Genomic DNA, 16,953 nt, shown 5'->3' with positions numbered 1-16,953 from the left:
GCAACAGCAGCAACAGCAAAACATCTAGTCATAGATGTTATACTCTTGAAAAAAATTAATTGAAAATGGATAACATTCTGGGTGTGTGTGGCTCACACCTGTAATTCTAGCTATTCAGGAGGCAGAGATCTGAGGATCAAAGTTCAAAGCCAGACTGGGCAGGAAAGTCCTTGAGATTCTTATCACCAATTAACCACCAAATATCCATTAGTGAAGCTGTAGTTCAAGTGGTAGAGAAAAAAAAAAAAAAAAAAAGCAAAAGCAATAAAATCCCCACAAAAATTGAGGGAAGACCCAGGTCCTGAGTTCAAGTCCCAGAACTGACACAAAAACAAGACAAAAACCCCAATCAAAATAAAACAATCCCAAAATGGACAATAGGCTTAAATGTAAAATGCAAAACTTTACAATTAGAAAACAATATAGGCAGAAATTTAGATAACTTTGAGTATGGCAATGACACTGTAGATACAACACTCAAAGCATAATTAGTGAAAGAAATAATCGAAAAGCTGGACTTGATTAAAGTAAAAAAAAATTCTCTGCAAAAAGAGCTATTAAAGTAAGAAGCCACAGCTGGAAGAAAATACTTTTAAAAGACCTAGCTGACAGTGAACTGCTATCCAAAATATGTAAAATGTTAGGTCTATCCAGGAAAAATGTCCCCTTCTCTTAAAACTCCAAGGGGCTGGGTGTGCTGTTCGTAATCCCAGCTACTGAAGAGAGAGACTGGGAGGATTGCAGTGTGAAGCCAGCCCAGACAAAAAGTGAACAAGACTACATCTTAATTAAGAAGCTGGACATGAAGATCACAACTGTAAATCCCACTATTTGGAGGCGTAGGTAGGAGGATTGTGGTTGGAGGTAGATCTGGGCAAAATGTGCAAGATCCTATTTGATAAATAACTAAAGCAAAAAAATGCAGATAAAGCCACCGTGATGAGTCATTAGAAAAGTCTGATTAAAACAACCTGCACATGGATGTTTATAGAATGTGCTATCAAGCCATAAACAAACATGGGAGGGGGCCTAAAGATGTAGGTCAGTAGTAGAGTACTTGTCTACCATGTACAAAGTCCCAAGTTTGATCCTTATCCCTACCCTAAAAAAAGCAAAGGAGAAACATAAAGGTTATTACTAAATGAAAGTAACTGATCTGAAAAGGCTATGTACTATATGGCTCCAACTACATGACATTCTGGAAAAGGCAAAACAATGGAGAAAGAAAATAATCATTGATTTCCAGATGTTAGGGGAGATGCCAAGATGACTTTTTTGGGCAGTAAGTATGATACTATGGTTGGTACATGTCATTATACATCTGTCAAGACCCACAGAATATAAAACATCAAGAGGAAGCCTTAATACAAACTATGGGCTTTGGAAATATTTAATAATGTCAAGTAAGTTAATCAATTGTAACATATGTAGCTCTCAGGGGCAGGGGTGATGTTGATGATGAGGGATGCTCTGCATACATGGGGGGCAGGGAGTATAGAGGAAATATTTGTACCTTCTACTCAGTTTTTCTGTGAACCTCAAACCTTTCTAAAAAATAATCTATTCAGTGGTTGGGAAGGTGGCTCAGTGGTAGAGTGCTTGCCTTGCATGCATAAGGTTCAATTCCTCAGCACCACATAAGCAGAAAAAGCTGGAAGTGGCACTGTGGCTCAAGTGGTAGAGCACTGGCCTTGAGCTGAAGAGCTGAGGGACAGCGCCTAGGCCCAGAGTTCAAGCCCCATGACCAACAACAACAAAAAATTAAAAAAAAATCTATTCAAAATTGAGAGATCATGAAAGAGATAAGTCTCTAAGCACTGATGGATTAGTATAAACATACATACATACCTTTACAAATGTGACTAAACTCCCTATATGTTTGTAAGAATTCTTTATGCACAGCATTTTTCAGGACTGGTGTTTCTACTAAATACATTTTAGAAAATGCCCCTGGGATAATAAATAACAATTTTAAAAGTAAGCTGGCAGGAGCAAAAACCTCAATACAAAGTTTGGAAGATAAAGAAGAAAGTTAACAAAATGACAAAGAATAGGAATAAGAAAAAAGAGGGATATGCATATTTGAGGAATGACAGCTGGGTAAGTTATGTTAGAATGAGTCAGCAAAGGAAGAGGGGAAACTCACTGGGTAAATAATTTAAGAAAAAATTATAAATGAAAGTGTCTAATGTGAGAAGTCAACATAAACCTAAGGTAAAAATCTTGGAATGGGGAGGTGGTGGATAGAGAAAGGATTCAAAGGGAACAAAACAAGGTGCCATATTAAATTAAGATGCAATTCTAAGAAAGCTTTATTTGAGAAAATAAAGACATGGGGATAATCAAACTAAGAATCTAACCAAAAAGAGAGATTGAAGCTAAGCATTAAGGATATTGTCATGATGTCTGGCAATAAGCAAGAGGCCTCAGGGCAACTTCCAGCTCCAGCCTGTACATTTTGTAATATGCCAGGAACTGCACATGGGTAAACTATTCAGTGACAAGGATATCCTGAGGAAATAAAAATCTTTGTGAAGCCAGGCGCCGGTGGCTCACGCTATAATCCTAGCTACTCAGGAGGCTGAGATCTGAGGATCGCTGTTCAAAGCCAGCCTGGGCAGGAAAGTCTGTGAGACTCTTATCTCCAATAAACCACTTGAAAACTGGAAGTGGTGCTGTGGCTCAAGTGGAAGAGCACTCGCCTTGAGCTGAAGAGCTGAGGGACAGCGCCCAAACCCAGAGTTCAAGCCCCACGACTGACAAAAAAAAAAAAAATCTTTGTGTAGAACTCAGAAGCATCTCAGACAATAAAGGATCAGATGTAAATCACTTGGCCCACCCACTTCGAGGAGGTACCCACTAATCTGGAAACATCCAGCAACTACCTAGAAAAACCAATCCTGAACAGCTTCCCAGCAAGATCGGTTTTGTGATAAGAATCTCCTACTTCTCATCTGGCTGGCCTTTTGAATAAAGTCACCTTTTCTGCCTCAACACCTTGTCTCCAGACTTAATTGGCCTGTTGTGTGGTAAGCAGCTAAACTTGGGCCAGGCAATGAAGGTGAAAAGGATCTAAAGAAACTCCAAAGGCCTCCAAAGAGATTATTCTTCTACAGTTTGATATGGGGCTAATATATATTGTACTTGAACAGAAAGAGTTATTCACAGTAGGAAGAGAGTTTAATGTTAATAAAATTAATAAGAAAGTACAAAGAAAAACATATTACAAAGAAAGCAGTAAGAGTTCACTGAAAACAAAAATATGCAGTAAAAGAAAAGTTATCACAGTGTACCTCATGGCTCAATTGAGAATAACACTTAATTTTATAATAATAAAATACTAAATTTTGATCCATTAAATAATAGTATTGGTTTAGGGAAGTATGAGCAAGTGGGTAAGAGGCAAAGAGATAAAGAAGAGTTAAACCTTCATCTTCTAAAGTGAGTGTGGTCAGAAGAAAAATGCCTAAAACAAAAAAGAAAATTCCTAGCAATACCACATGTTATCTAGATATATGGAGGTAAATAAAAGAATAAGAACTATTGAGACTGGGAGGTCTGCTTGTTTTGTTACAAGACTACTAAGTCTTGGAAAGAGATGTTTTTTTCCTTTAAATTATGAATGAGTATAATGCTGACATTTTTTTTCAAAAGTTTGTATGGTTAGGCTGGGAATGTGTCTTAGTGGTAGAGTGTTTGCCTAGCATGCATGAAGCCCTGGGTTCGATTCCTCAGTACCACATAAACAGAAAAAGCCAGAAGTGGCTTTTTCAAGTGATATAGTGCTAGCCTTGAGCACAAGAAGCTCAGGGACAGTGCCAGGCCCTAAGTTCAAGCCCTAGGACTGGCAAAAAAAAGTTTGTACAGTTAAACAAAAGGTATGACATAAAGGATAGTGGATAGCATCTAATCCATAAGCACTCTTATTTTTGCTACTAAAGGGACTTTACAAGTAACCTGGATTAATCCTAGGTAGAGAGGCTTAGTGAGGAACAGATGTGATATCAGCGTCACACAGAATGTGCCACAGTTCAAATAAGAGATAGTGATACTATGACCTTAAAGACTGTGGATGGCCAAACATGAGTAGGAGAAAGGGATAGACAGCAAATGTTTCCACTTTCCCTGGACTGTGAGACTCAGTGCAGGGGAGGGTGAACCTGGTGATGGCAACCAGAAAAGGGTTATATCAATTAAAAGAAACAGTAAGATAGCTACTGTGGGTCTTTTAGGAACTACTAGAATGGCACACAAGCACCTTGGTGTATCTAGAATGATACAGGCTAAATCAGCAGGTAACCAGGCATTAAGAGAGCATGTTACGAAGTTGGAAGATGCAATCAGTACTTATACCAAAGTGCTTCTCTGTCCTTACTCTCTAATTTTTGGAGGTTAGGGGGCAAAGCCTTCTCTTCATTAACCTAATGACACTCTTAGCTTAAACAAACTCAGTAAATGGCTGGAGCTAGAAGCAAGATTATAACTGGAGAAATCATGTGATAGGATTCTTACTAGAGCTGGACATACATGCCATAGACTTATTTTCTACAGGTTATTTAGAGAGTAAACTATGGCTGGACCTTCCCCTTTAGGACTAACATTTTAGGATTTGGGTAGAGATTATTTAACTTCTCCTAAGATAAAGAACACCCTGAGAATCATTCTGGTTGTTCAGACATCTCTGAAGGTGGAGTATCTATAGAATAACTCAAGCAAAGTTTCACACACAAATACTTTAATTTACATATAAAATATATGTATTTATTCTAAAGGCATAGTTCTTCTACAGTTATATTCCCAGGTAGCTTATAAAGTGGGAGCATACACACACACACACACACACACACACACACACACACACACACACACACACACACACACACACACACACACACACACACACACACACACACACACACACACACACACACACACACACACACACACACACACACACACAAAACTCTAACAGATTTGTATCATCCTACTCAGTTACCAGATTTTGTTTTGAATCAACCAATTAGTGGATGGTCTCAAAAATCAAATTCACTCTCACTGAATGTTTAGCACCATTAATGATTGTTTTTTTTTTTTTTTGTCGGTCGTGGGGCTTGAACTCTGGGCTTGGGCGCTGTCCCTCTGCTCTTCAGCTCAAGGCGAGCGCTCTACCACTTGAGCTACAGCGCCGCTTCCTTAATGATTGTTTTAAAAGAGTAAGAAGGGCTTGAACATGGGTGGCTCAAGCCTGTAACCTGTAGCTACTTGGGAGGCAGAGATGGAGGGTTGTGACAGTTTGGATATACAAATTTGTGGGATTCCATCTTGACCAATGGCTGGATATTTACCTTTTATCACAAGCTGTAGGGGAAGCACAATAGTTGGGTGTAGTGGTGTGTTCCTGTCATCTCAGTGACAAAGGGAAACACAAATAGGAGGATTATAGTCTGAGCTGGCCTGGGTATAAACTGAGACCCTATCTTGAAAATAACCAATGTATAAGGGGCTGGAGGAATGGCTCAAATGATAGACCACCTGTTGAGCAAGAGCAAAGCCCTAAGTTTAAACCCCAGTACTATCCTGTCCCCAATCAGAAGAGTTTCATATATATCTGAATCATGACAGGACTACTGGAAGGCTAGAAGGGTACTGGGTGGTAGAAGGGATCATTGAGAGCACCCCTAACTGGGCAGAATGAGTAATATTCTAAACTGGGTCAGGGAGCTCCAGGTGCTTCCTCTTTTCTCCCCAGCTGGCCCCAGTTCCTCAGAAGAACACTTACCCAAGCTTCTGATTGTTGTGATAGAATGAAAGTTTCTCTAAGACTCTTTAAAATGCCAAAGACAAAACATTTAGAGAAAGACTGTATCTAGGTTTACAAATTTGCAGGGGTTAAGTTCCAGGTAAAAGACAAGAGGAAGTGTAAGTCACTGGGGCTTGGGGCTTGTAGCTAGTTCCAGCCTCTCTTACCTGTGGGGGCCTGCATGGCTGAGCTGGGGATGGTAGCAGCATCTTGGGGGACAGTGCTGGTATCCGGTTCAGGGGTGCTGGTTGTTGGTGAAGTGGGTGGTGGGCTCAGCAAAGTCCGAGGTTTCCTCTGTTAAAATGGATGGGGAAAAGTTTGCTACCTGTGATCAGTAACTTGCCATCTAATTTCTCTATTTCTAGTAATTAATTCACCTATGATATAAAAATGTATTTGTGGGTATAACTTCATTTTATCTTTATTTTTCACTCAGCAACTTGCTCAAAGTTATATATACAGTGAATGCTTAACATTTTTTGAATCTATGTACACAATGCTGATTTTCGGAAGACAGAGCTTACTGCACTTTTACAGTGCATTAACATTTAATATTACCATATAAAATTTGAGATCCTTTATAATAAACTGGGTGGATTAAAACCAAAAAGGAGAACATATGGTATGTTTTTATACTTTGTTTCTCTTTAAATGGAAATGACCCTCATAACTCTATAAAATACTTTCTTCTGCCTACTTCCTTTTCAGCTTATTTCCTGCCCTCCCTTTAAACATCCCACTCTAATAATCTCTAATTATATTATTTCTCTAGAAATATGAAGTACAGTTTTACCTGGCCCACACCTTCACAGGATTAAACTGTCTCTCCTGTTCTTCTTCATTTATTTATTTTTTTGTGTGGTGGTACTGGGGTTTGAACTCAGGGTCTCTTGCTTAGTAGGAAGCACTCAATTTCTTGAGTTATGCTTAGTCTATGCCCTTGCTTCTTGTATTTGCTTTACAAATTTCTGTTCATTTAGGAAGCCTCCCTAAGTTTTCCTCTACTACTTCTTTGATAACTCCTTCATAGTACTTTGTTTATTCCATTTGTCGAAGTACTGTCAACTCACGTTCAGATTTTGGTGCCCCTATTAACCTGAAGCTGTTTAAGGGTTTGAATCTGTATTAATACAAGTTTTTCATGAAGCATACAAAATAGATAATCAATAATAGGGGAGTAATAAAGAGAACCTGAGAGAAATCTATGCTATTCAAGGCAATATTGGGAAGAAAGGTCTTGTAACTTTTTTTTTTTTTTTTTTTTTGTGGGTCATGGGGCTTGAACTCTGGGCTTGCGCACTGTCCCTCAGCTCTTCAGCTCAAGGCTAGCACTCTACCACTTGAACCACAGGGCCACTTCCGGTTTCCTACTGTTTTATTGGAGATAAAAGTCTCATAGGTTTTCTTGCTCAGGCTGGCTTTGAACGTGATCCTCAGATCTCAGCCTCTTGAGTAGCTGGGATTACAGCCATGAACCACTGGTGCCCAGCCCAAGAAACATTTTTTTAAGAGCCTTTCTGAATGCAAAGTTACCACAACTATCACAGGAATTAACTAAGTGCCTTTCATTAAGTGTCTCATATACGGTCTACTGTCAGGAGCTATATAAATCTGCTTTCTGTGGACACAGTATAAGGAGATCACACTGATGGCAACAGGCATATATCAGATGGCCTTGCCTAGGAAAGGCCATGTTGTAAACCCTCATTAGAAATAGATGACTGCTTACATTTTTGGGTGAAAAATATGGTCATTATAGTTAAACTTCAATCAGTTTGTGGCAAGATTTCAGTTTCTGAAGGAGCAAGTCTGGTGAGTTAGGTGTCTGAGTATTTTGAAAGAAAGCAGAAAGATGAAAAGTATTATTACAGTTTGAGATAGGTGACCTTTCATGTTTTGTAGCTCTTCACACATTACTTCATCTCTATTTTTTCTTTTTCTTTTTTTTTTTTCTGATCTTAGGGCCTGAACTCTGGGCCATGTTCCTGAACTGCTGTGTCTGAGGCTAGTGCTCTATCACTTGAACCACAACCCCACTTCCAGCTTTTTAGTGGTTGATTGGAGATACATCCTATGGACTTCCCTTCCCAGGCTGGCTTTGAACCGCAGTCCTCAGATCTCAATACTGAAAGTAGTTAGGTTTACAGGTGTGAACCACTGGCATGCAGCTTACCTCATCCTGTTCTTATATGGGAGAAAAATGAGGCATAGAGACTGACCCAAAGAAGCTCTCCTAAGATCACATAAGTGGCCACAAACATAGATAAGACCTAAAACTAATTCTGCCTGGCTTCAAAAGTCTTCCTTTTTGCTTCAAAAAAGAATGTAAAGAATTATGGGGCTACACAGAAGGCACATACTTTTATGGAATTAGGCAAAAGAACAGGAAGGAGAATCATTCAAATGCCAGTACACAAAATACAGGATATGGTAAGAATGATGACTGCTTTCATGAAGGACGGAAAGACTAGGAGGGAAAAACAAGTAAATAATTTTGAGATACACTGCAACTGTATATAGAAAACAGCATAAAAAACAGCATAAAAATGAAAGCTGTTGATCAACAGGAAAGTAGGGGAGGAGAAAGAAAAGTTGGGTCTATTGGGGGGGGTATTAATGTGAGAGATTTGGGTTCTTTCATGAAAGTATGAATTGATACTATTCAAATAGATGAAATTTCTTGAAATTGTGGGGGCACAGATAAGAAAAATGAATGTGTACATGAGTGGAAATCTCATTATGAAATCCCCCCTCATATTGCTAATGCATACTAATACAAGGGCAAAGGATACTCTGGGGGGAGTATAGCAGAAGCAGTAATAATTGAAGTTTTTAGGTTTTGAAGTCTTAACAGCCATTTAATCTAGCTATCCAGCCAGTACTTCTACCTCCCTCTTTATGAAAATATTTCTCCTAAAGAGTCATCTAGTTCCTGATAAAATTTCTCTAGTAGCAGGGACTCATTTACTGTTCCTTCTATTTTGAGATAGCGCTAACTGATCCTTCTTTGTTGAGAGCAAGACCTGTAATTTAAATTTGTTTATTGGTTCTGATTCTGTCTTTAGAATTTCTCAGATATGTTTTTTCCATCTTTTGATTACATTCATTATGTGTCTACATAAATCAAAATCATGCTTTTTCTAGCCTTAGCATCCTTAGTGCACTCAACTTCTACACAACATGAGAAAGAGGGGAGTCTAACAGAGATAAAAATGACTCAAAACTGGGTTTAGGGATAGTGGTACTAGATAAGAAATATCATTATATATTATATAGGAGAAAGTAACATTGAGAATTCCAAGTCAGTAAATAAGAGACAACTAAAACCATCCCTAAAACCATCCATCCGTCCTGTGTATACTGATAAATCTAAAAGACTGAGATATAGTGTAGTCAAGGAAAAAAAAAGAAAAGGAAAAGACTGGGGTATTGAGCTTGAGAAGCTTATATTCTATGAGCACTGAAGATAGGACTACTAAATGAACAAAACAGATCAACAAACCAGTCAACTAACCAGTCCTGAAGAATATGATACTGAAACTGACTGCCCACAGAAAACCAGGCATCATTTCCACATCAAAACACAAATATTCTAGTTCAAGAAGGGTGTTTCAAGAAGTCTCTATAGTTAGGAAGTGAGTGGAGGAGGAGATGTTAAAGAGGTCCTAGAGATGCTACTGAGAAACCTTTTCACATCAATGTTTTTCTTAGAGAAGATACTCATGAAAACTAGCATGACTAAATTCATGTTCAGTAAGGCTTGATTCATCAGTCTTTCCCAGTACAAGTGTTATATTGCTTAAGAGTGAACATGTGGGGGCTGGGAAGGTGGCTCAGTGGTAGAGCGCTTGCCTTGCATGCATGAGGCCCTGGGTTCGATTCCTCAGCACCACATAAGCAAAAAGAAAAAAGCTGGAAGTGGCGCTGTGGCTCAAGTTGTAGAGCACTAGCCTTGAGCTGAAGAGCTGAGGGACAGCGCCCAGGCCCAGAGTTCAGGCCCCACAACCGGACCCCCCAAAAAAAATTAAAAAAAAAAAAAGGGTGAACATGTGGTAGGGCAGCAGTGACCTTGGAGATAAAAGATTTGGGAAGCAATGGATGTAGAATTTGCCACTCATTAGGAAAATATTTCCTGTATCTGCTAATTTACTTAATAAAATAATGTTAACACTGTCTCCCAGAATTCTGAGATCTTATGATATGTAAGTACTGACATCTAATATAGAGTCTGACACTAAATAGGTAGTATTTTTTTTTTAAGAAGAGGAGGTAGGGATAGCAAAAATAAAACACATTCAAAGAATTAATTTCCTCTCTTTATTTGCTGGGCATCTACTCTGGGAAAGTTAATTAGAAGCAGGGCCTTCTATCTATGGAAGTTATATAATTTTCAAGTCAAAATTTGTTTCCTATCACTACTCTCCTTTTTCTAATATTACCAAATTATATGTAGGTATTGGGAAGAAATGATAAACTAAGGTAGTCCTTTTAAAATCATGTGGAGGTGGAATAGGGCTCTTTTAAAGATGAATGGATATGAATATAAATTACCCCCCCTTTTTTTTTTTTGTCGGTCATGGGGCTTGAACTCTGGGCCTGGGCACTGTCCCTCAGCTCTTCAGCTCAAGGCGAGCGCTCTACCACTTGAGCTACAGCGCCACTTCCGGTTTTCTGGTGGTTTATTGGAGATAGGAGTCTCACAGTCTCTCCTGCCTGGGCTGGCTTTGAACCGCGATCCTCAGATCTCAGCCTCCTGAGTAGCTAGGATTACAGGCGTGAGCCACTGGCGCCTGGCAATTACCCCCCTTTTTGTGCTGAGTTTGAACTCAGGGCCTGGGCTCTATCTTTGAGCTTCTTTTGCTCAAGGACAGTGCTCTACTACTTGGGCAACAGCTCTATTTCCAGATTTATAGTAGTTTATTAGAGGTAAGAGTCTCACAGAATTTCCTGACCACACTGGCTTCCAAACCATGAACTAGGATTATAGGTGTGAGACACCTGTGCCTGGTGAATTACTCTTTTCTAACCCCTTATACTTTTCTGGGAAGTGCATTTTTACCTACCTTACTGCCAGGTTTGGGGCCCCTCTTCTTTGGGAATTTCAAAGGTTCAGTTGACTTGGATTGGGTAGAGATGGTATGGGCAATAAGGGTCTTAGGTGTTCGGCCCCTCTTCTTTCCTGGTTTACGTCCCTTCTGCCCTGGTTGATGCTCCAAGATAGTTTTGCTGCTGTGGATGCTGGGCTTCTCAGAGTTCACTTCAGATGCTGGATAGGGACTCTTTGGAATCACAACTGCAAGAAAAAGACTCATTCTATCACCTCTTCATCTCTCTGCATTCCTGTCCCCCAAAGAAGAAAATAAAATGACTGTGCTCTGGCATGAGTAGTTACATCCCAGGAAGCTAGTTTTCTGGCCTTTGACCTAATTGTTTAGACAACAGCAAAAGAAAATTTAATTTACATTGTCTACAATTGAAAGTTTTAAATTATCTGTCTAGCAGATATGGGATGAAAACATTAAAATTAAAAACATTAAATTTGAAGCATAAAATAGAAAATCTTTGTAAGTTACTAATCAGATAATATTCAGAATATGTAAAGAACTAAAAAAATTTAACATCAAAATATCTCAATTAATAACCTAATTATTAAATGGGCAGATAAGCTGAATAGTTTTTGAAAGAAGTACAAATGGTCAATGAACACATGGAGAAATGTTCAAATTCTTAGCCATAAAGGATATGCTAATCTAAACAGTGAGATTCCATTTCACCTTAGTCAGGATGGCAATCATCAAGATAACAAATAGGCCAGGGGAGAAAAAGACTCAATTGGCAGAGTGCTTGCCTAGCAAGGAGAGAAGCCATGAGTTCAAATCTCAAAAAGGAACTTTCTGAATCCCTCCCAAAAGGAAAATAAGGAAAAAAGCTTGTGAGAATACAGATGCAAAGGCAGGGAGGAACTCTCATGAGAAAACTGAATATTGATGTGTGTCTAACCAAGAATAATAGATCATGAGGGTAGATGAGAGGAAATGACATAGACCTAACTGGAGAACAAGGTAGGGGCAAAGATTTATTAAACAAGAAACAAAAACACTAAAATTACAAAAGAGAAATTATATATCTAACTTTATTAAAAGGAAAAAAATTCTAAGCTGGACATGTGGCTTTAGTGACAGAATATTTGTCTACCATGTGTTAGGTTTTAGGTATGAACCCCAGAACTAAAAAACAAAGAAAATAAAAAACAAAAATTCTTCATCAAAATATTTAAGAAAATAAAAACATGCAAAAAACACATCTAGATTAATATAAATAACTAAAAATCGTAATAAGACTGACAGCCTAAAACTTAAAAATAGACAAGACTTGAAGAGATATTCACAAAAATTAATGTACAAATAATCAGTAAGCAAATAAAAGTTGCTGAAAAGTTTGTTAAAACATAAATTAGGGGCTGGGAAGGTGGCTCAATGGTAGAGTGCTTGCCTCACATGAGGCCCTGGGTTCCATTCCTCAGTACCACATAAACAGAAAAAGTCGGAAGTGGCACTGTGGCTCAAGTGGTATAGCTCTAGCCTTGAGCTGAAGAGGTGAAAGACAGTACCCAGGCCCAGAGTTTAGGCCCCACGACCAACAAAAATAAAACAAAACAAAAAAAAACCCCATAAATTAGAACCGTACCTCCAACAAAAATCACCAAAATTAAAGTAACTGACAATACCTAATAATGATGAAATTAATTAGAACTCAAAATTACTGATGGGAATCTAAGCCACTGGAAAATTATTGAGCTGTAAGACCCAACTCCACACTTAGGTGTGCCCATGAGAATAGAGAAAAATGACCATTGAAGGCATGTGCAAGCACACTTATCCCAGAGACATTCTTTTTTTTTTTTTTTTTGGGTCCGGTCGTGGGGCCTGAACTCTGGGCCTGGGTGCTGTCCTTCAGCTCTTCAGCTCAAGGCTAGCGCTCTACCACTTGAGCCACAGGGCCACTTCCTCCTTTTTCTGCTTATGTGGTGCTGAGGAATTGAACCCAGGTCCTCATGCATGCAAGGCAAGCACTCTACCACTAAGCCACCTTCCCAGCCTCCAGAGACATTCTTATGCATGTGCATTAGCATTATGTAGAAGAATACCCACAGGAAAAGTATTTATAATAAATGAAAATTTGAACTTATCTAAAAGTCCACTACTAATAAAATGGATATAAGAGAAAGGTGTAGCTCAATGGCAGAGTACATATATACTTAGTGTGTATGAGGTCCCTAGGTCCAATTTCTAACATGTACACATAAAAATTTGGAAAATATTTTACAGTTAGTAGTTCTCAGAGCATAGTCTGGGTCCTAGAAACCTTTCAACACTAAACATTATTTTTCCTTTGTATACTCATCTTTTCCCAGTAGAACTTTCCAGAGACTATGTATAAGATGTTAATCTAACACCACTAAAAATTTCCTTGTGTTTCTTCCTCCTTTGTCTCTGTCTTTTTCTCTCTCTCACTGTTCTTCTCTTAAGAACATAAGTTCTATCTTAGCAAAAGCCTAAGTGTATAATACACATCATTAAGTATAGGCACTATGTACAGAAGATTTTTAGTACTTGTTATCTTATTGATCTTATGGTTGAAATATACTCAATGAGCAACAATTCTCCATTATCTACTTCCAGCCCCTGTCATCCTAGATTTTGCTTGTATGCATTCTATTTTAGATACTTCATATAAGCAGAATCATGTAGTAGTCCTTTTTTTGTGCTGGTACTGGAGCTTCAGAGCTTTTCACTGTTGCTTAGCTTTTTGCTCAAGGTTGGTACTCTACAACTCTACCTCCACTTCTGATTTTTTTCTGACGAACTGGAGAAAAAGATTTTCTCTGGGCTGGCTTTGAATAGATCTTCTGAAATCAGCCTCCTCAGTTTCCTGAGTAGCTAGGATTATAGGGCAGAGACACTGGTTCCTGGCTAGTATTGTCCTTTTGCAGCTGCCTTATTTCATTTAGCAAAATGTCTTCTGGGTTCACTCATAGTGTTACAAATGGCATGATTTATCAGTCTCTTGTCTTTCTTTTAAATTCAGAATTCTGTTGTATGCATATACCAACTTATTTGTTTATCTGTTCATGAACATTTGGCTGTTTCCATGTAATATGTGCTTATAGATTCATTTTTACTAAGTTCTAATTTCTACTTTGATGATATGGACAGATATAATTCACAAAAGCTCTTTTTTAATTTTTTTTTTTTTGGGTCCGGTCGTGGGGCCTGAACTCTGGGCCTGGGTGCTGTCCCTCAGCTCTTCAGCTCACAGCTAGCGCTCTACCACTTGAGCCACTGCGCTACTTCCGGCTTTTTTCTTTTTGCTTATGTGGTGCTGAGGAATCGAACCCAGGGCCTCGAGCATGCAAGGCAAGAGCTCTACCACTGAGCCACCTTCCCAGCTCTCTTTTTTAGTTTAAAAAAAATTTTTTTTTTGTCCGTTGTGGGGCTTGAACTCTGGGCCTGGACACACTGTCCCTCAGCTCTTCACCTTAATGTGAGCACTCTACCAGCTGAGCCACCACGCCTCTTCTGGTTTTCTGGTGGTTTATTGGAGATAAAGAGTCTCACAGACTTTGCTGCTCAGGCTGAACCGCAATCCTCAAATCTCAGCCTCCTGAGTAGCTGGGATTACAGGTGTGAGCCACCAGTGCCAAGCTTAACAAATAAAAGCTCTTTGAAGGCTTTAAGTATATAAAAGTTCCCTAAGATCAAAGGGATTGAGAACCACTCATTTATAATTACAATCACTTCCTTGTCCTTTTCTCATCTTCCAAGACACTTGCTTAGAAAGAAACTCAACCCTGTTAAACTCAACTTTCAACCTATTTCACACTTAAGCCAGAACAACTTAAATGATCTCACTTTAAACTAGTTATTGTAAACCCCAAGACTGTTCCATATTTCTCCATAATAGACCATGAAATAGATGCTGAGTAGTAGTAAATTATTCACTTTGGAGTTTTTGTGGTCACACAACAAGGTGTATGCCACACTGGATGCCATCTCAGTTGGCATCCAGTACATCTTTGTAAAATAAAAGTGGAAACAGGTAATAAAAGAACATAATAGGACATTACTCACAAATTCTAGTGATTGGAAAACAGTTTTGCTTCTGTTTCCTTTAAGGCTATACATAAAAGTCCATAATACCAATTGGCACAAAGAAGTTGCCCTCTCTGGCCTGAAAGACATGAACAAAAGAAACCAACCAATTACATAGACTGAATAGTTCCTAAAAATCAGGTTTTTCAGGTCTCATGTGAGCAGCATGGGGATTAGGCTTCATGCTAATTTAAAAGCTACCTAATAAATAGATTTTCTTCAAGTATCCTGAGGGACTCAATGATTTGGAAGTTCTTATTGGGTACCCTTGATTTGCCTTGTTACATTCTAATTTAATTATCCTAGTTGAGAAAAAAATGCTATCAAGAGATCACAGATCTATTTCTGGTTTTCCTTCCTTAATGATCTGACCTTGAGTCTGTCATTTAAATACAATCTTTCTTTAGTTTTCCAAATGTCAATAATAAAATAATTTAATGGCTATCTTCAGAGAAAGACAAAAGATAGGAATAATCACTAACACATTTGATGATACTAATATCGACAGAATTACACTTTTCATCAAAAATATTTTGAGGCTAAGCATAGTGATTCATACCCATAGTCCCAGCTATTCAGGTGACAGAAATTGAGGGATGTTCAGTTCAAGATTAGCCTGGGAAAAGTTAGCAAGACTCCATCTCAAGCAGTAAGCCTAGTGTGGAAGCACACACTGTCATCTCAGCTATGTAGGAGACGCTAAGTAGGAGGATATTTATTGGTCTAAAGATGGCCACACATAAAAAGTAAGATCCTATTTGAAAAATAAAGCAAAAAGGGCTGAAGATATGTGACTTAACTGATCTAGCACCTGCCAACAAGGACAAGGCCTAAAATTCAAATCCTAGTATCACCAAAAAAACCATACATTTTTTAAGAAAGTTCTTAAAATTCTCTGTGATAATTTTGCAGAGGCTGCCATTTCTCACCTTCTTTGATAAATGAGGAAAGTGAGCCTCAGAGAAGTGATGGTGGCAGAACTGGGCATGATTTTAAGATTTGGAGTTTTCACAACATACATTGTCATGTTACCTAAGAAGCAATCTGATTGGTGGGAGTCCAAGGAATAGAATTTATGTGTTAATTAGTTTGACTACATTAGTTGAAAATCTGATGAATTCTAAGCATTTAGTTTGCCAAACAAACTAGAGCAGGCACAATCCTGGTGGCAGAATTTTGCATATCAATCACTGTTTACCCTATGTGGAAGGTACAAGGTAAGCCTGAATATCTTCATCAGGAATGAACAGGACACTCAGAGAGGATGAGGTCAAGACAAAAAGACATACTGGCCAATTTCAAGGGGCTTCCGTTGACTAAATGTGAGACAGTTTCAGTATCAAAACAAATTATAGTAAAAAAAATTTAATATAGAACCCAGATTAACACATATATACAAAATGAGAAATTAGGAAATAATTGATTCAAATAAGATCCACCAATAGATTATAAAACTAAAGGGTGAAAGTTTAATAAGGATTAGAACATCTATTATCTCAAAGTATTTCTCATAATTAACTACAAGAAGAAACGTAATTATGTGGTGAAAAATCTTGGCAGACACAGCCTGATTCAAAGAATTAAAGGTACTCTTTGAAGTAATGAGACAGAGAGGAATCTTGTATCTCTAAACAGAATGCTTTAATAGCCTTAATCTGACTATAGCCTTAATCTAATCATGGGTTAACATCAAATAATCCCAGACTGAGAACCAATCTATAGAATAATCTGTAGAATATATATTTATAAACATATATTAAAAAGATGAATAACTGATCCAGATGAATGGAAACTAAAGGGACATGATAACTAAATACAATTTATGATCCAGGATTTTGTTTTCCTAAAGACATTACAATATTGGGTCCAACTGGCAAACTATAAAGTTTAAAGATTATTATTAATATGAATTATTGTTAACATTAATTTTCTGGTTTAAATAGCTAAGGTCTACTAATTCTTTGATATTAAATAAGGTCTACTACTTTAATATTAAATTTC

At 38.1% G+C, this 16,953-nt stretch overlaps 1 protein-coding gene across 6 annotated transcripts in view; it reads right to left on the bottom strand.

The window, feature by feature from the left end:
• The window catches only part of LOC138837834 (polycomb protein SCMH1), a 116,023-nt gene that overhangs the window by 24,104 nt on the left and 74,966 nt on the right, over positions 1-16,953 (bottom strand). For all 6 annotated transcript variants that reach the window (XR_011375465.1, XM_070036832.1, XM_070036828.1 and 3 more), the window contains 2 exons: positions 10,864-11,093; positions 5,968-6,094 (listed from right to left, as the gene is read on the bottom strand). Coding sequence is in view for 5 of the 6 variants with exons in the window: in XM_070036832.1 (XP_069892933.1) it covers positions 5,968-6,094; positions 10,864-11,093 (357 nt within the window). In the remaining variant the exon portion in view is untranslated. The remainder of the gene's footprint in view (positions 1-5,967; positions 6,095-10,863; positions 11,094-16,953) is intronic.

The sequence above is a fragment of the Dipodomys merriami genome, unplaced genomic scaffold (assembly GCF_024711535.1).
Source record: "Dipodomys merriami isolate MVZ:Mamm:240054 unplaced genomic scaffold, mDipMer1.0.p SCAF_277, whole genome shotgun sequence".
In the NCBI taxonomy this organism is placed as follows: Eukaryota; Metazoa; Chordata; class Mammalia; order Rodentia; family Heteromyidae; genus Dipodomys; species Dipodomys merriami.
This window is presented reverse-complemented; position numbering and strand designations above follow the sequence as displayed.